The sequence below is a fragment of the Dermacentor albipictus genome, chromosome 1 (genome assembly GCF_038994185.2).
Source record: "Dermacentor albipictus isolate Rhodes 1998 colony chromosome 1, USDA_Dalb.pri_finalv2, whole genome shotgun sequence".
Lineage (NCBI taxonomy): Eukaryota > Metazoa > Arthropoda > Arachnida > Ixodida > Ixodidae > Dermacentor > Dermacentor albipictus.
In genome coordinates, this window is record NC_091821.1 from 482,925,189 (window position 1) to 482,945,561 (window position 20,373).

Consider the following 20,373-nt stretch of genomic DNA (forward strand, 5'->3'; position numbering starts at 1 on the left):
TCAAGCTTGCAGTTCAGCTACCTGAGGTAGTTGTGCTGTTTCATGACAACATATCTACCCACAAACTTCACAAGAAATTTTGTATTAGAATCTTGAGAGATCCTCGTTGTGGTCCTGACCTAACATCATCATTATTGCTTCTTTAAGGCCATGAAGTCTTGTAAAAGAAAAAGCTTTGCCTCTGACGAAGAGACAACAATAACAGTGCATCATCCATAACTCACTGCTCAGCCAAAAAGTTTTTAGTAAATATGGAAGTTCGTTAAAAAATACAGAACTAGACTACCCCATGGTAATTTAAACCGTTGAGCAGGTAATGTTTTCCTGAAAGTTAATCAGAAATTAAAATGACTTCTGGAGTACGAATGTGGATTTTTCAATTGCCCTGCTATCATGTCTTTAAAGGGATGCTAGAGAGAAAAATTATTTGTTTCCTATTAGTAAATTGGCCTTCTACGCTACTAAAAGTGTCTTTTTTACTGCTGAAAGCAGTTTGGTAACCCATAAAAGGTGGGGGAAAAATGGCTTTTGAGTTCCTACAAACCAGATGCCGCAGTGTCATGGATTTGGTAGCATCTGCTAAGTCCTACTTAATTCTTTGTTATTAAAAATGGATTACATTGTGTCTTATTGGAGCCAAAGATTGAACATGGCACTTTTTGAGAACTTCCACTGTCTCACCAATGTACCAGCGGAAGGATTTCACTGCAAAATATAATGAAACTGTGACCTTAATTTTCTTGTAATAATAAACCTATTGTCACAGAATGAATGAAACTACAGCTTTCATGAATACTTTGTCAGTATAAACTAACAGTGTTTGTTTTTAATGTCCCCCTAGTGATCTAGCTGGTAATGCTCATAGCTTTAATGAAATCTTCAGCAGTGAAAAGAGACTGCTTTCTAATAATTTACTCATGAAGAATACTCAGTCCGAAATGTCCAATACTGATACTAAAAATAACAGTGCCATTACTGATCACAGAGAGTGACATAAACTTTAAGTATAAACCCCATGCAAGCGATCTTGCACGCGACAGCGACAAGCGACGCGATGGAGATGGCTGTCGCGTTCGCTCGTCGCCCAGAAGTCAAGCTCCAAGCGAGCGACCGCTTCGCGCGACGGCTTTCCAGTGTTGCCGGTATGAGGGCAGCAATATAGGCGCCGAAACTAGCGTGACGCATGCTTTATTAACTTAAGTTGATGTATTTTACTGTAAAAAGCAGCATAAAATATTTCTGAAAGTCTTGCAATAGGTTCTTATCCTTGCATGTATAAAAATTCAATCGTTTGCTCGTTCCGTGCGACAGTCAGAAGTACTGGAGTTATGTACATCCAGTTCCGGCTTTGCGCTATTGGCTAGTCGCGCATAGCACTTCCGGGCGACGAGCGACGAATTCTAGATTTGCAAAACCGAGCGATCGCGCGACAAGACCGAGCGATCTGTTCAAGCGACGGCCCCATCCGTCGCGCGAACCCATCGCTCGTCGCTGTCGCGCACAAAATCGCGCCAATGGGGTTTAGCCTTTAGACTGCGGACCATGTCAAATTTTTTGCCCCTTTTGGCCACACAAAGTGAGTTCGCAAAATTGTGTTGTGTGTGCTCGGTTTCCTCGTTTTTCGGAGAAACATCTGAAATGGTAGCTTTGTTAGGACTACTGCATTGTCTGCATGATGCTGATTCACCCTTAGAGCAGCATGGACATGTGATGTCATTCTTTGAAACATGGTAATGTTCCTTTCAAAGCTTGCTTGCAAAAGTAGTTGCCTGGCCATAGAAACCAGATCCGATAAGAATCATGAATGATTAAAGAAGCATGAACTGGACACAGACGTGAAAAAGGGCATGCAATACTTTCAACATTTTATTCTTGCGGTCCTGTTACTACTCTATGCGCTGCCAACCTCAGTGTAATCTGAGCATATCAGTGTGCAATACAAAAAAAAATGCAAACACTTGACATACAAAATTTAAGTATTCCATGTTGGCAGTCTCGGGAAGTATTTCACCAAGTTTTTCAGTTCCATGCTTCAGTAATCTCCTTAGTAAATCTGATTCTTGCTTCAACCAAGAATTATGCAGCTATCAAAGAGATGACAACCACATCTCTTGCAGTGCATTGCAAGAAAGATCATTGAGGTAACGGTAGGTTGGCCCAACGTAAATGCAGCTACATGATGGGGCATCAGCATGGCTGTTTTTCTTTCTGAACCTTGGTGAAGCTATGTGCAAATGGAAAGCATTAGCAGTGCATTTCTGTCCTTCCATTTTGAGATAACTGCTTAGGACACAGCTTTAAGACAAGGGCCTCCCACCCCCTTCATTTGATGCAAGGAATATTTTGGTCCACTGAACAGAAGCAACTTTACACATTTTAATGCACACTACACGACACTTTGTGGTTGTCTTCCTTGACGTTGTATGCCCAATTGTTTCAAGTCATAGTGACATCTGGCAGCATTGAATAATTTTCCTTTTATTGTAGAAGCAAATTGCCTTTTCTTCATGCCTACCTACAAGTAGTAATAGCAGGTCATTGTAGCGCCCTTTTAGGTAAAGTTGATGGATGTGTGTCTGCCACGTAGCCATTCAGTTTGTTCCCTTTTGGCACTTGTGATATTAAACTGGCTTTTGTCTTCTCATTAAAAATCATTTACAGGAGTCGTGGGTGCTGGGGCTTCGGTCGAAATTCAAGAACATGCGCAAAAAGACGGAACATCCTTCCGAGGAGATGGAGACAATCAAGCGCAAAGTTCACCACACAGGCACAAAGGTGCCCCCGTCCAGTGGAGCCAACAAGAAGTTGTGCCGTCTGTTTGTAAGTTGTATTTAAAATATTTCTTTTGTTTAGCATTTCATGCAGCTTTCTTTAGGAAGGCACTTATAATCATGTGTATTTTGTCAGTTATTTTATGTGGTTTATGGCTGTAGAAAAGCATAAGAAAATTCTCGTTAGTTCTTTGCGTAGGCTAATTTGTGTGGATACTGCAAGATAAGCAAGTACAAATGTTCAAAGGCAGCCCCGTCTGTACTTTTTGGCTCATATCTTCATGGTCAAATGGCATAGCAAGTGCCCAGCCATTGCTTTTGAGTAGGCAAAGGCTCTTCCTAATGCATAACCAATTAAGGACACACAGAGACCCTTCCCTCGACCTGCATTCTGACTATCCGAACGCCTTCTCCCCAGCTTTATTCTATTTCAACGTGACAGCGTTAAGGAGCAAGTGTCGGAGAAAACCCAGTGTCGGCGTTGGATGTCGTTTAGGCAAAAATATTTTCAAACCTCCCATACCCAGGCCCTCCATGTGGCGCAAGGAACTTACTGAACTGTATTTCTCAAGCTAAAATAAGTAGAAAAATCCTAAAGGACACAACCTACAGATATGATAGCTCTCGGATTGCAATTTGAATATACAGTGAAACCTTGTTAAACCATAGTGCCGGAGCTTTGCAGGACTGGCCACTTAAAGTGCCCCCGACAAGTGTTTTGGCGCTGTACCAAGATCGTTATCAGTGCCATGACAAGCTGAGTCTCGCTGAGGTGAAACTACCTTGCCTCTGTAAGAGATCACGTCATCTTTGAGCTTGCTTGATTTGGAGTACCATATTTACTCGGTTCTAATGCTCACTCGAATGTAAGGCACACCTGTTTGCTGTGACCAAAAAAAAAAAAAATTATACAGTACCCCCGCACCCCATTCTTTCATACAGAGAAAGTTCTTTCAGAACTTTCTCTCATTTGGTAAAACAAACATTTACTTCCAATGCATTAAACTTGTGATAAATAAAAAAAGGTCGCAGCTTCATCCGAAAGGCGAAGCATCTATAGCTAATTAGTAGACACCTATATGAAAAGTAAGGATAGTAGTTTTATCGGCTGTATGAACTTTTGAACATTTGCTTACTAACTGAATTAACAAGCATGGTTTTATGTGCGTACATACACAAACATGAACACGTCTCACTCAATTACTGCGTAAACTTCATCAAAATGCTGGAGTGCAGAAGTGCGGTAGTAGGAGTGAGGAAATTTACCTTTGTGCGGCTTCTGACTTCAGCGTGAACTAAGCAACAAAGACAGAGCGTGGTGCACCTAGATGCATAGACTGTTTCCATCGCATATTGCTTTTAAAATAGGGGCCACACGGCTGCACTATATGCAGTAGCTGCTAGAGTAGAACACCTCCTGTTTGCGCAAGCCAGTCCCGCACGCAAGTTTCGGGAACTCCAAACGGCCGTGATGCAGCCTGATTTCTGTCTCCACACACATGATCACTTTCCTTTTAAGTATGGCATCGTGATGAACTCGGCGTGTTTTCACAGTCGGCACTTCCATTCTCATACAGAGAAAAATGCAGAAAACGGGAAGGCAGACGGTGGACTAAGCACACATACTAAGCACATGAAGTAAGCTACGCGAGCTAGGCTCTATGCGCGTATGAGGCTACCATTTTGAAATGCCGATGGCATTATGGTAATGCAGATTTATGGTCGTAGTCGATCCTGACACATTCGCGGTTTTCAGACTTGTTTTATCGGAAAAAAAGAACGCATTAGGTTAGAGTAAATACGGTACCTTCATAGTAAGGTTCGTTACAGTGCAACTCGAGACAAGGACAAAAGAAGGTATAAAATGACGACACGGCGCTGACTCTCAACTGATATTTTATTGAAGATATGTCTAACATAACGTAGGTGCCAGTTGATAACCATTACATGCACGAGATACAGAGATGCATTGGGGCAACTGTCACAAACTGACGCATAATCAAAATTGACATAGGTAATGCAGCTCCTTGTCATGAAGATAGACAGTTCGCTGATGCGTGTTTTGACCTAATCTTTATATTGTAAGCCTTGGTGATTTCCTTTGTCAATTGGCTCATGTGTTTAAAAATCAATTTTTTTTTTTAATTCGGGGCGACAACTGCACGACTTGCAATGCTCCGGGAGATGAAGTGGCGCAACCCTTTCAAGAGATAGCTCATGCTCTCTAAGTCCAACATTCACCCATCGCTTCGTTTGACCCACATACTCTACCACAAGATAATGGAATGGCATAACCAACCTGCTTAGCACAAGTGATGTACCTGTTCACATGTTTGACAGGGCATTTTCCCTTCACTTGCTTATCCTTCAGCTAATTATCAACTAACGGGCATATGCGACCTATTTTATATTTCGTAGAACAACGAACATCATTGCTGTACCTTGAACCAACGTTGAACCAGCCCATATGCTAACTTTTGTACGTACGGTACTACTGCGTTTTTTCTTTTTTCTTCTAATTTAATTTTAATACCTTGGTCATTTATGCTCTTGACGCCGCAAACCATACTTTCGCTCACAGATTAAACAATCACTTCGAGGTAACCAGCGTCCAGTAAACAATTTACCTGATCAAAAAAGGCAGCCTTCGACATATGAAAACACGACTTCTTTAATGCAGCATTTAGAATAGTCTTTGCTATAGCACGCTTCACTACTTTAGAATGACCAGATTTGTAGTTCAAAATGGGCTTAGCCAACCTGGGATTATATTTCCAGCACATGTGATTTTTACCAAAGATTAATCTCGGGTCTAGAAACTGCAGTTGATGGTCCTTTGGTACTTCGATAGTAAAATCAAGGCCCATACTGTGCTGCCTTAACAATGGTAAAATTTCATCAACACCCTCGGCCTGAATGTCACTGGTAAAAAATATAATGAAATCATCAACATAGCGAAAAACCCTATTTGAAAGCTTAGCAAGGTGGCCCTCTGGTTGCCTATTAATATAACCTAGAAAATGTCACTTTCGAAGTCCCTAAGGACCATAAACTGCAGTTTCTAGACCCGAGATTAATCTTTGGTAAAAATTATGTGCTAGAAATATGATCCCAGGTCGGTTAAGCCCATTTTTAACTACAAATCCGGTAATTCTAAAGTAAATGCTGCATGAAAGAAGTCGTGTTTTCATATGTCGAAGGCTGCCTTTTCTGATCAGGTAAATTGCTTACTGGACGCTGGTTACCCCGAAGCGATTGTTTCATCTGTGAGCGAAAGTATGGTTTGCGGCGTCAAGAGCATAAATGACCAAGGTATTAAAATTAAATTAGAAGAAAAAACGCAGTAGTACCTAACGTACACAAGTTAGCATATGGGCTGGTTCAACATTGGTTCAAGGTACAGCAATGATGTTCATTTTTCTACGAAACATAAAATTGGTCGCATGTGCCCGTTAGTTGATAATTAGCTGAAGGATAAGCAAGTGAAGGGAAAATGCCCTGTCAAACATGTGAACAGGTACATCACTTGTGCTAAGCAGGTTGTGTATGCTATTCCATTATGTTGTGGTAGAGAGTACGTGGGACAAACGAAGCGATGTGTGAATGTTCAACTCCTATGTCAATTTTGATTATGCGTCAGTTTGTCACAGTTACCGCGATGCATCTCTATCTCGTGCATGTCATGGTTATCAACTGGCACCTATGTTACGTTAGACGTATCTTAAATAAAATATCAGTTGAGAGTCAGCGCCGTGTCGTCGTTTTATACCTTCTCTTGTACTTGTCTTGTGTTGCACTGTAACGAACCTTACTATGAATCCCAACCAACTGGCCCAACTTGCCATCTTGATATGGTACCAGGCCACTATTGGGTCAGCAGAGCCCTTCCGACTAGCCTCGCATTTAAAGAGAGCCTCCTGCTGGTTCTGTCATCTGCAAATCACTGATGTCGAGTTGCCAAGCCACGGCGAAGTTTCCCGCCTTCTTTCCATCAGAGTTGCTTGTCTCTCGAAACGGGCATCACATAGAATGCACTAAGTCTCCATAACTTATTGAATAAGCAGAGTTCAAGCAAAAAAGACCACAGGGTACTGCAGCCCTGTAACCACATGGTAACCATAACGCCAGTCACAGGCACAGCGAAAATGATGTTGATTCCAACAAAAACAAGTTTTGACTTTTGTCGACTTGTCTGTAGATTCGATGGAAACGTAAGGGTACACGTTGCCAATGTAATGCTAAAAACCACGGAAGTTAGGACATTTGTTTTAAATTGTGCATTTGTCGTTATTCTGTCGTTATTCTGTCGTTATTTTGTCGAGTTCAAGCAACGAAAATTGTGAAAAAAAACTCTGGTTACAATCAAGTAAATACGGTGGTTTGTTTCGGAAATTAAACCACGCAAGCAACAATGTAGACGAAAGCAATGATGACACCACAACACTTAGGCTTCACAATGGCTAACTTCATGGGTTTTCACAACAGGTAACTTGGTAACTAAAGCCCGTTATATATCTATAGTACATTTATTTCAGACCAACCAGCTTGAATCTCCATTGTAGCTAACGCCTGTTGGCCATCTATTTACTGCTTATAATATGCTCTGAGGCTTGCTATGTGTGTGCTACTGGGAGGCTCTTCTATCCATGACGCTTTACTCTGCAACTTTGCTTGAAAGTACCTGGAGGCAAGAGAAGTGTAATGTGCGTTTGCAACCATTATGATGTGCTGTGTGGTGAAATTGCTTGTCATTAGCAAATGTTCAGTCCAGCATTTTTTCTCACAAATGTGTAGGCAGCCTCATGGCTGTTGCAATGCTCCCTGTTTTCATCAGTATTTTAATGGTCGTCTTGCCTTTGTCACTCATGGTAGAAATGCTGGTCACATCAAAAGAAAGCGTAATCTTTTTATTTCCTTTGTAGTGGTCCACAACCTTTGGACCACTTTTAAATTCTCATTCAAGTTTATTTACCAGAAATATGGCATTCATATTATCATTGTTGCAAAATAAAAATTAGTACGACGAACTTTGCACAACATTCATAGGTTTAATTTATTTTTATTCATTTATTTGCAGTAACCTTAAAGACACCACAAGGGTATTACATAAGGGGGGGGGTAACATTATTGCACACTCGCAGATAACACCAAAACAACAAAAAGCGCAGGCTTATACAGAAAACACAGCGGCAGAAAATGCATTAGAATTCTCAATAGACTCAATGTGTTTCGGCAGTTCATTCCCAAGTTTAATAGCTAAAAGCAAAAAAGAAAGTTTGAACAAGTTACTCCTGCAATGGGGTAGGTATACTTTGAGTGGATGATCATTGCACTGGGAGATGTATGAAGCAGGGCGAATATGTTCTACGGTAGTTGGAAAGTACAAGTCCTCTGGTAGAGTTTGAAGAAGTAATGAAGTAAAGAAATGTGTCTTCGTTGCTGAAGTGTTTGAAGATTCAAGGTGTTTGGAAGGTGTGATACTTTCGTGTGTGTAGTTGCTTGTTATAAAACGAATCGCATGATTCTGTAATGATTACAGTGACTACATTATGTATCCCTGATGCGGATTCCAAATAATAGAGGCATATTCCTGCTGTGGTCTGACTAAAGTGTTGTACACCAACAGCTTTGTCAGGTGTAGCCATGTAGTGTTTTACGTATTAGTCCTAGTGTTTCACTCGCCTTGCTGGTGATGTAGTCTATGTGCTGATTCCATGTTGAGTTAGTTGACATGATGACACTAAGGTATTGAACTGATTTACCGGCTCAATGGCAGCATTGTTGATATTATAAGAAAATGATAATTACGTGCGATGTGTAGTGAATGTCATTGCCCTGGTTTTAATAACATTATTCTGCATTAGCCACATGTCACACCATGATGATAACGTAGTCAAATCAGCCTGCAGAAAAAGAGAATCGTTAGGTTCATGATCTGATGATACTTGATACAGTTATCTGCATAAAGAAGAATTTGCAATGAGATATTGGGGAGATCATTAATGTACAAAAAGGAATAATAGTGGGCCTAAGACGGACCCCCGAGGAACTCCAGATTTGACAGCAGTAGGTGAAGAAACAATGCTATCTAAAGTAGAACAGCCTGCGATCTGTCGGTTACAAAATTATGAATCTAACTTGAAACGCTTTCATTAAGATTAAAGGTTTGACGCTTTACATTTGATGAGGAACTCGGCCGAATGCTTTAGAAAATTCTGTGAACGCAGCATCAATCTGGCCTAATGAGTGAATAACCGAGTGACTATCTGATGAGTTCAAAATGCTGCGTTTCACAGGATTTCCCTCGCTGAAAGCCATTCTGGTTCGGAAAAAGCAGATAGTTATTTACTAAGTCTTGCATGATGTTACTGTAAAGAATGTGCGCAAGGATTTTACGTGGTATTGATGTTAATGATATTGGTCTGTGGTTACCACAGTCACTGCGATTGCTGGATTTGTAGATGGGAATGACGTGTGCGAGTTTCGAGTCATATGGCAGGGTACTGTCATCTATAGACTGCTGTAAAAGCATACACGGAAAAGCAGATGTGTGGAGTGGTAAATTGTAGTAATTTAGAGCATATACCATCAGGACCAGGACTCTGTTAGGAAGAGGTTGTGCGGCTTTTAAAGCTCCTTCTGGAGTCACAACCACATTCGGCATACTAACACACTGAGAATGAGGCAGGATGCATGATGGGGGCATGCTCCTTTCAGTAGTAAACACTCTGGCAAGTGACTTATTAAGTTAGCGGTCTTGATGAGGAGGAGCTCCTGAGCTCTAGACTTTCCACGGTTAATTATTTTCCAGAAGTGCTTGGGATTAATTAGAATTCCTGGTAGTGTGGTATTGAATGAATCCTTTGATGTTTTTATTTCAGTTTTACAGAGACATGCATTATCTCTGTACTTAACCCAGGCATCAGCCTTGTTAGTATGCATAGCAGTGCAGTAAGCGTGTTTTTTTTTCTTCCTATTAAGCATTTCAAATGTCAGCTAAACCAAGGGCTTTTCAGGCTGGGACAAATAGGAAGTTTTCGGATAAACATATCCCTTATGCACAAGATTATGTTCCTAAATAGTGACCAGTTTTCTTCAACAGAACGGCTTCTGAAGTCATGCTCTAAAGGTGACAAAGAATCGTTAAAGACACCTACTGATTGTGGATATATTTGCTTTAGAATAGTCATTAATATATATGTTCGCTGTAATACTTGTGGAAATTAGCACTAAGTTGATAATTAAACTGAATTAGCTTGCAATCGCTGATTTGTTCTAGAACATTAGCAGAAATATCGTCTTGGATGCATGGTACATACAAGATCAAGGATAGCGGTATCGCGTGTAGGTTCTTTCACGATCTGGTGTAATGGAAACGGGTTCAGAGTGTGAAGAAAATTGTGACTTTCCTGTTTGTTCGAGCTAGAGCTGAAAATGGAATTATTGCCCTAATTGATTCCAGGGTAGTTGAAGTCTCGTGTTAAAATTATAGGGACTCGAGGAAACCTGTTTCGAATGACTTCTAATTCAGAGATGAAGCATCGAATGAAATTTGTATCGGAGACTGGAAGACGATAGCAAACACCGATAAGAAAGGAAGAATGTGATGAACAGGAGCGCACAATGACCCAGCAGGTTTCAGTGGAAGATAATGGCACAAGCACACTTTCAGAATTAATTGATTTTCAAACAGCTACAAGAACACCACCGCCACGCGCTGTACTTCTGTCTTTTCTGTATATGTTAAACTCAGAATGAATAGTCAGTAGACAGCCTGGTGCATCACTACTGAGCCATGTCTCAGTGCCTAATAAAATGTCAGTTGCACCCGCGATCATTGAACAGACGAGATCATCTTGCTTAGACAAAATACTGCCGAAGTTGGAAAACAAAAATGTGAGCGGAAGAATGTTTTTCGGCTTGTTTTTAGATTTCAGTCATCAACTTCTCATGTCATTACGAGCCAGAGGGTTGCATGGATTGAGATATGTTTGCCAAGGGGACGACAGTGCCAGAGGCAGAATCAAGAATGTATGTTTGGCCGTTAGCTGAAAATTTGTGAAACTTGAGTCGTAATTTTTGCCCGATTGCGGAATTGTTTTCCGAAATCCCACAACCGCTCTCCGATTGCATGCATTTTAACAGAGTTGTCCGTGAATCACACTTTGTGATCCTTGTGGTCTTTCAATTTTGATGAGTTCGCAAAAACTTCCTGTTTGCTTTTGAAGTTCAGAAATGGGATGATTAGCCTGTTGAAACCACTTTTCGGATGTGCCAGACGATGCTCGTGTTCAATGTTTCCTACTTGGAAACCCAATTTGCTTGGAAAAAAAATGTTCAAAAATTTTTTTCGGTTTCATACCAAGTCTCTGTTTGCCTCTCTGGAAGGCCCTTCACACTCAGGTTGTTTCGCCTAGATCTGTTCTCTAGGTTACCCAGGGTGCCCGATAGCTGGTTTATTTTATTTGCAATGAATTAATCCTCGAAGCTATTTCAATAACACTTATTTTCAACCTGTCCACATCTGAAGGCAGTTTCAAAAGTGGACACGCATTTGGCAAGGTCGTCAATTTTTTCCGCAATGCCATTCAACTGATGCTTGGTATCCCTTTGGAAGTCAATATTTCTTGCGTCTGAAGCTTCTAGTTTGGTGAGAATAGCCTCAAGGATGTTGTTATCACCAGGAGCGGGGTTGGGCTCAACGTCACCACAGCACAACAACCTTGTGATATGGCAAGCTGCCAGAATTAAGCACACTTGAGTAACAGGGCAGAACAAAAGAAAAGTGGGGCAAGCATTTTACTGGCGTAAGACATTCCTGTGGTGAAAACAGGTGAATGTGCCTATATGAGAATGGTTACTAGCAAGATTGTTACCCATGATTAGGAATTCGTGTTTACTAGACAGCAAGTAAGCAGCTGGGATTTGTGACTAAGCAGTACAAAATCAGTCTTTTCCTTAGCAGAAAAAAAAACACTCGCCTAGAAATGAGAGCGGAAGAATCAGTGATGCAGTGGTATTGTCGCAAAAATTACCGTGAAATATAACATTTCTTGCTTGTGCCTAAAAGACATGCTAATGTGATCCTGTACAGGGATATTTTCTTTGCATCAAACCATTTTTTATATTGGGCATGTGTAAAAATTGGCAAGCACATATTGTAGTAACTTCAAACTTCGTACTTTCTCCAGTGATTTCGCTTGCCTCCTAAGAATGTACACTTGGTGGCCAAACGCCTCCTTGCCTTGTTTGTACATGACTTGGTGATGCGAGTGTTGTCCTCTCCCTTTGTGTTTGAAGGAGCACAAAGCTCCAGTTACATATCATTGTGTCTACTGAGAATGTTTAGACTGTTCTGCCATTTATCATATTGTTTCTTACTGACTCCATGGCTTCACGCAAAACCGTCCAAATCATGTAAAAGCTGTGTTACTAACATTCTTGTATGTATTACAGGATTGCAGCCACCTCGTTGTGCGTGGAGAGTCTCTTGACTCAATCATGCGGCACAATGAGTGGCTGCATAATAATCCCAATTGCAGGGATGAGGATATGTTGCGGCCGAGGCTGCTGGCCACAGCACAAGAGCGGCACGAGCGCCTGAAGAGCATGGCACTGGCTGAGGCTCTTACACTTTATCCATTTTTGTCGACGGAAGTCTCGGTATGTTTGCATCTTCCTTTTGCATGCAGTATGTAGTAATCCCTGCGCTCTTCATTTTTCAGCTGCTGGTAGAGTTTGAAACTCTTTTCAAGCGGGCAGCCGTTGACTGCGTTCAAGATGGCTGCACGAAAATGGGAAAAGTGATTCTCGATAAGGGAACTTCGGAGGAAGCAGCAGCCTTCTCTGAAGTGGCATCTGGTAATTCAATGAATTGTTACCTTCTCTGCTTTTGGAGTGTTGGCAAGAGACCTGTAGCTATTTTGGGTAACAGTCATTCCTGCAGGTGCAGGTGATGCCGATTGTGAATTTGTGCCCTCCAATGTGTTTTCTAATGCATAAAGCAGCCTTGCTTAGCCGCCATACCAGCAATGTTTTGATTTGTTTATTCACATAACATCCCTTGGTAGCATAGCACTTGAAGCATTGTTTTTAAGCATGACATTGCACCTTTAAGTACCTCTGGTGGCTATGTTGAATATGGGGCAAAATGAAGTGCACAGATATACGAAATATTAGGGATTAAATAACCCCAGTTTATAAATAGACTTTTCAATTACAGTTCTGTTTGGTCATTTTGCAGCTTTAGAACAGTCCCTTGTTGTCGGGGTGGTCTGTCAGCCATGTTTCATCGCATTGATTTCAAAAGTGTGCACATTCACTTATTCTTGACGTATGGCCGATAGAGTGGGTATAAGTGAATGAGTTGGGGTGAATTTGCATAAGTAAATATGTGCAAGAAACATACTATTCCAGGAAATGTCAGTACTCACTCTTACCAGCATTTATAGGTTAAAGTCCTCTTTTGATGTAAGCAATCTAACACTGGTGAATGAGTGCATTTTCTGGTTGTGGAGGAAAGCTGGGCATCAAGAAGAGCAAGCAACTCAAACAGTCCTAGTGTAGCAGCGGTTTGCAGGTACTTTGCACACATTCATTCCTCTCATTAGTACGCAAGCCACTGTTTTTTGCAGCCAACTTGCAGCTAACCTACACTGTAGATACTACATAATTTTTTTAAAAATTCAGTCTCCCTTTGCCTTGGGAGCTGGTCCAGAGATTAAGATATAAATATGAATTTTTGTCCAGTCTAGTCACTTCACCCAATTCAGTTGCTCAGCAATGGGTACAAAACAAGTACTAGTGCTTTGCTCTATTATATTACAGTGTACTTAGCTTAAAGGTTAAAAGCTGCTGGGAGTGATAGATTTGCTATTTTAAGAAATCTAACAATATACCATTGCACCTTGCAGAGGAGCCTGTGCTGGCTGTATTGGAATTCGTGGCAGCCCGCTGTAGGGAGCAGCTCGACACCATCCTCACAACGGTGAGTGCTATGGTATTGACATTTATGTGCCAGTCTAGCAACCTGACTCTGACGTTCTTTCATTTTGATAAACATGGGACAACCCCATATGGTCAGAAATCTAACCTCCTCCGCCTCCGTATCTTTAATAGATTGTGCATTTGTTGGGGACATGACTCCTCACACCTGCAATATTCTGACCTTGCAGTAGGCATCTACAGTACACTGCAAAAGGGTCCATTTTGAGCAGTGTGTGGACGAATGAACAAAAAAGGGACCTGAGAAGCACTGGTTTTTCAAGTTTTGTTTTTAAGCAATGGAAAATATGAAGCCCTAAAATAAAAATGGAAAGCGGTTCATGTGATTGAGGCAAAAAGTGAATATGCAAGGGGAAAGGGTGCAACATTTAAGGAAATAAAGCACATGGAATGGCTATAAAACCAACCCCGGCCTTGGGCAAAGGTGTGGAAGGTTGGCTAACATGCGATGCTATATGCTTCAGAAATTTTTCGTGCATGCTGTTCACAAAGCCTTCTGGGGCTCATGGAACCCCAATGATCACAGGCACTTGTGGCATGTGACATATCACTAGCAGCAGCCGTCGCGCAAAGAAGTGCTTGTGAACCTAGCTGTGTCTGTGCCTCACGGTGCCACTTAGTGACCGTGCATTTGCTTGCATGTGAAGCAGGCTTAAATGTCCACCATTTTGTTCCTTCTATTTTTAATTTTGGCGATGTAAGGATCTGCACATGCTCATAGACTGGAACAATGTGTTCCAATGGAAACTTATGCTTCCTGTGTGAACTGGCATTATGCGTACCATATTATTATGTCGGAATGGGTTGAGACCAGTTTGCATTTTTCATTTGGGTTTAACTGCGACAAGGCTATAGACCAGGCTAATTGGTGTTTCATGTTACTGTGACATACAGCGTGCACACTAGGACAAAGGCAGTCCCAGTGTGTGCTGTAAATCGCAGTAACTTGGATTTAACAGCTCATATCCGAGCACTAATTCAATACCCTGAGCATGCTTCAACTTACAGCTCTGGTGTGCATACCTTGTGATATGACTTATAGTTGTCTGTTACTTTCATGCAGGAAGCAACAGAGCTGACCCCATGCTTGGTGAGGTCATCAGATCAAGCTTTGGACCTCTTTGTGGATGGCCAGCGGCTTTTCGCAGTGTCCAACCTCTTAGAAGGCGTGGCATGCCTGTTTGCATCATTTTGGGTATTCCACATTGAATACCCTAAAAAAGCGTGCAAGCTGCTCACATTTTTAGAGCATGGGTTTATGGGCCTCAGCCACACAAAGCCACGGGTGAAAGCCCTCGAGTTAATTAATTTTTTCAAAGCGCACAAACAGTGATGAAAAATTGCTCTCTGAAAAAATAGTTTGCACCATCCTGCACTATGGGGCAACTTAAAAGTAATGCATTAGTTGTGGACAGTGTGCCTCTAGACTTAATTTCTTGCTTTAAATAGAGTCCTAGTGCTCCAACCCTAGAAGAAATTGTGAAAAGCCTCAGAAATAACGCGAATAATTTGTAATAAATTTCTGCAGGCAGTTTTGACTTTGCTTCACAGGTTTATTCTGTGCCATGATGTTGCAGTATGTCGTCATGTCAGAGCAGAACATTTCAATGTTTTGAAACTTGCTCTGGCTTGCTCAGTCGTCCACTGTGCTGCTGCATAGACCCTCATGATGCGCAGCAGGATACAGGGTGACCTAAACCAGAGCGCGTCAAAATGTCACTATGTCCTGCTTTGACGTGACCACATATTGTGATATCACGAGAAACAACGAAACTGGCTGTAGAAAAGCTTTATATTAGTCACTGCTGTCACTAGTCACTACTAGTCACTACTGTGCATGCACCACTAGTAGCACGGAGCCACAGGTGTTGCGCAGCGTCGCGCCTTTCTGCTGCCGCCGTTTGGTATGACGTCCGCGTGCCTCGTCGCGCTTGCCTCCGCTGACTTTGCCAGTTGCGTCGCATGCCTGATAACATGTCAGAGGATTGAAAAGGAGAGCTCACGTGCACCGCAACCACAGTTGAGGCAGCAGTATAGACAGCAACAATTCTGATAAGCAGGAGGAGGCCTGGAATCGACATCGGAACGAGATTAAGAGGAAACAAATTGCCTAGGAAACAGACGAACAGCGCGCCGAACGACTGCTAAACGCCGCAACATAGCTAGACAACCAAACTAACCTGGACTTGCAATCAAGATTAACCAAGGCTAACTATGCTATGCCTTAGCTTTCGCTACGTATAACCTGGCATAGCCGAGCTAAGCCACTGCCAATTTTTTATTTAAGTGCGTTGTACAGTTTGTCGAAAAGTGGCAAATAAGTTGCATGGATATTTGTAAGACTGCTGTTGTGGTACAAAATTTAAAGTCTAAGTACTGTTTGCCTGCTTAGAAAAAATGGTTAGCTCGAATGGCATTGCACAGTATATTGGGTGTCCCAGTTAGCTTTGACCAAGGTTTAAAAAAAACGCGAGGTCTAGAGAAATCGTACCAACTACATGTAAGCAGTGGTTCTGTGTACTTACCAGTATTTGTTCCATTGCTAAATATTAATTGTTTTTATTTGGTTTTTATTTGTTCTGCTTTTTAATTATTGTTTAAATCTCAGCATACCAATTATATAGTTGTAGAGCACCACAAATAACCTCGGATTGAAGCATTTTGTCTGTGCTAAATTTGCCTGGACATTTTTGCCAAGAAGATACAGAGGCCCACGAAATACGAAATAAACCATGCGATGAGACACTTGCATGACTGGTAGTGTACTGCGCTCACGCATGCAATGGGTGAACAAGCATGGTTGCAGCCTGACTGGTCACAGGGGAGTAACGGCAATGCTCCGGTTGTCAGCATCTGGGCCTCTGGTTCTCGTCACATAACGGTGAAAATGCATGTACTAGCCAAGGCCTGACGAAGCAATAAAGAGGTTAAGACTTTGAAAGAGAAGGAAATAGCTTTTTATGCTGTTTCAAGTAATGGAAAGGGTGAAGTGTGTGAGAACGATGAAAGGCGATGACTGCTAGAGTAATTTGCCCGTTTGATAAAAAGGATGTGCTAAGTTTCTATGTCGCGTGAACTCATACGAATGAAAGAAAGTGCAAATTTTGAATCTGACTGCGACCGTGCTTGTTCACCCATTGCAAGTGCGAGTGCAACACAAAACAGTTGCGCAAGCACTTCACCCTGTGTTCTTTTTATTTTGCAAGCTTTTGTTTTTTTTAACAACCAGGCGAATTTTGGCACAGAACGAATGCTTGAATCAGATTATTCGAGGCACTATACAACACAATTGACATGTTGCGATTCAAGCAGTACTTAAAAAGTGGAAAAAATAAAAACAATCGGTTAACATTTAGTGATGAAAAAATACTGGTAAGTACACACGACTACTGCTAATATGCAGTTTGTATGATTTCTCTAGAGCTCGTTTTTTTTTAAATCTTTGTCCAAATTATCTGGGTCAACCAGTTAGGTACAAGGCAACTGTGGCTGGGTACTGTTCCATGTTGTATGTTGCCATATGTGTGTTATTTTTCTATATTCTAGCATTTTGTCAAATGTGACTTGTCATGTTTAATGTGATGCGAGTGTTCTTTTTAGTCACTGAATCTTATGCGAGTGTTCTCTTTAAGTGAGAATTAAGTCTTGAGGCAGGGGGCATGGCCTGCTGGAATAGGCACGTTGACAATTGTTAGACCTGATCTTCTTTTTCTGATGTTAGTTTCTTCGTGAGGCAGTCGTGGCAGTTTAGCTGTAATGCTATAGTGAATATAGTTTTTGCCTCTACTGCTGGCTATTTTGCAAGCACACTTTGTATGCTTCATGTATTTTAGGAACTGTGATATATTCCCATGTGGGTCAGATTTGTGTACATTGTGGAATTTTATTTGTGTGCTCCATTTTGGTGTTCTAGCAATTATATTTTGCCTTTTGAATGTTTTAGAGCATAGTGCAATTTTTATAGCTGTAGCGTGCACCCTTTTATGTGGGCAGAATATTGTGCAGTCAGCAGGTACAGTCAACAAGAATGCCCATTCTTGCTCATGACTAGTCATATAGAAATCAAGTAGGGGAGGAAAAGTGCAGCTTATGTACAATTTTTATAGCTGTAGCCTGCACTCTTTCTTTTATGTGGGCAGAATATTGTGCTGTCAGCACGTACAAAGTCAACAAGAATGCCCATTCTTGCTCGTGGCTAGTCATAGAAATCAAGTAGGGAAGGAAAAGTGCAGCTTATGTTATGGTCTGAGCTAGCATAAGGCGTTTTTTTTTTTGCCTGCATTATTCAGGAGGGCAAAGTAGCTTTTCTTGTGTTCACTTACACCTCGACATGAGCTGTCCTTTCCTTGCATTCTTAACTTGTGTCCAAGTATGGATGAGAGGTGTACTACTCAGGTGTTTTTTATTGCTACCGAATTTAGTATTGTGTAGTATTTTGTGCAATTAATAATTACATTTTTGTATTTCTGTGATATGCATACTGTTATGCCTGTGGATGTTTCACATGGACAAAGCACATCCAGAATAGACCTGTTAGGGATTTATATGAATTTTGACAGTGTGGCAACCAAGTCCAAGGAACTTCTTTTTGGAGGAGTTGGCATGAATTATTAGCAGCAGTAGCCTGATCCAAGAACGGGTCATAGAATGCAAATAGCTCTAAAAACTACTGCAGTTAGTATTTGTTAGTTCACGCTTGTGCCTTTGTCTTCAGTAGGATGGACACCCCTAGAATCATTTTTGTATCCCAGAAACTTCGCTTCTGGCACTGCAAAAACATTTTTTCACTGTTGATGTGCAAGTTGACTCGGTAGCTGATGTCCTCGAGGTCAGCTTGAAATTGCAGTCTGCAGCAGGCTTCTTGAGAGTTGCTGGGTAGGTGCTTACTGTTTCGCCATTTAGTTGGTCCTGATGTTAAAAACAAGCTTGGCTATTGACTTTTAATGGTCGGGGGGTCGTATTGCTGGAGTGCCACCATGATGTCAACGGCTGCTGAAGTGCTTGGCTACTCAAAGCTGCATACTGCCGTAGGTCTGTTGACCGTAGGTCTGCCGTAGCACTGTTTTCGGGTTGGTTCTTTTCAAACCTGGATCTGTGATCTCGTTAGCTCTAGCGAAAAGTTTTAAGACATCCGAACCACGACGTTCAGTGTGAGCTGTTAAATTTTGGTACAGTGAAACCTCAATAGACCGTAGTTGGCCGGAGCTCGGAATAAGTATGTACTAAATGGTAGTACTGCTTAACCGAAATAGCATGAGATCGCCCACTTACCTGTCAAAAACGAAACTCGGAGAGAGTCTGATGAAAGTGAAAAACATGCAGTATTTATTACTTCGCATGACAAACACGTTATTTTCGTTTGATGCCGTGGTGGCCTAGCAGCGACGACAGCAGCCTCAAACTTGCTGAAGCTGTGAGCCAGCTTTTCAGCTAGCCCTCTCTTGCAAACACTCGCATGGCAGATTCCTCGTTGGCATTGCATATTCTCCGTGCACAGGCGCGGTAGCACTACAGAAGCTGCGGGACACCTTTTCATTGCGGGGTGCTGTTCTCATCACGACGATTATATTCAGGAGGCTGACGTAACACGCAGTTTGTGCTACTGTCGGGCCTGTTTCGTTCGTTCGTGCTGTTGCTTTCTGTGTCATCCTCATCACTGTCGCTAGTCGACACTTCGGCAACAACAGAGGCAACGATGGCGAAAAGTCTGACCTCGTAGCTGACATCTCTTTGCGATCGCAGCAGAGCTGCCGAGCAACTTTGCATTCCAAATGCCACACACCGTAGTAAACAGTAGATCCCTGTCACATGCCAGCACCTACTTCGTGTCTGTGTTCTTCTGTAACTTCTGTGTTATATGCAGAATGGTGCTTCATTTCTGTAATTTCTTGCTTTAATACATATTTTGCATTTTTCCTTTTGAATGCGTCAGTGCAATATTTACTAAGTGTAGCCTGCAAATATCAGCGATCCTGACACAATGTAAAAGAAGTTCTTGAATATTTCTTGTTGCAGAAATTTATTTGAATCAGATTTTTGTGATATGCACATTCAGATTAAAGGGACACTAAAGGTTACCAGAAACTCAAGTTAAAGTGGTAGAGCAATGTTCTAGAACGTCTAAGGCGTCAATTTAATCGCGAACAGAGCTTTAGTAACCGAGAAATTGAGGTAAATGCATGACACGATTTGAGACCCCCCAGCAACATTCCGGTACTAGCCCGATGACGAAAGGATTCCTCATAGTTTGTGTTACTAATACTCAACTACTCGTATTAAAAATATCATTTCATTCGATTATAAGACAGGAAAAAATGCTGCTTGTCAACGTCTTCGATTCTAAGAAAAAATAACATTTTGACGTTACCCTTCAGTAATATGGGTGTTCGAAAGGTTTCGTTTTCGCTCGGCTCTGTGCGCTCGACTCTGCACCACGCACGCTTTGGAGTTTCAGTACTTTCGTTATCGCGTCGTGCTGTGAGGGTTCTGCTGGCTCGCGAAACTTTCATTTGGAGCAAGCAGCGAGAATGCCACGTCCATGTGATGTCGTGGGAAGCCCTCGTTGCTTTCCCGCTCCGGAGAGCCGGTGTCGAGGCCG

General features: G+C 41.8%; 1 protein-coding gene across 1 annotated transcript; it reads left to right on the forward strand.

Annotated features, from left to right (window-relative positions):
- The first annotated feature begins 649 nt into the window (after positions 1 to 649).
- On the forward strand, positions 650 to 17,096 carry LOC139054555 (uncharacterized). Its single transcript, XM_070531682.1, has 6 exons — positions 650 to 685; positions 2,662 to 2,820; positions 12,228 to 12,434; positions 12,497 to 12,632; positions 13,685 to 13,758; positions 14,839 to 17,096. The coding sequence occupies exons 1-6, from the start codon at positions 650 to 652 to the stop codon at positions 15,106 to 15,108; spliced, it is 882 nt and encodes a 293-aa protein (XP_070387783.1). The 3' UTR covers positions 15,109 to 17,096.
- Positions 17,097 to 20,373: the final 3,277 nt, after the last annotated feature.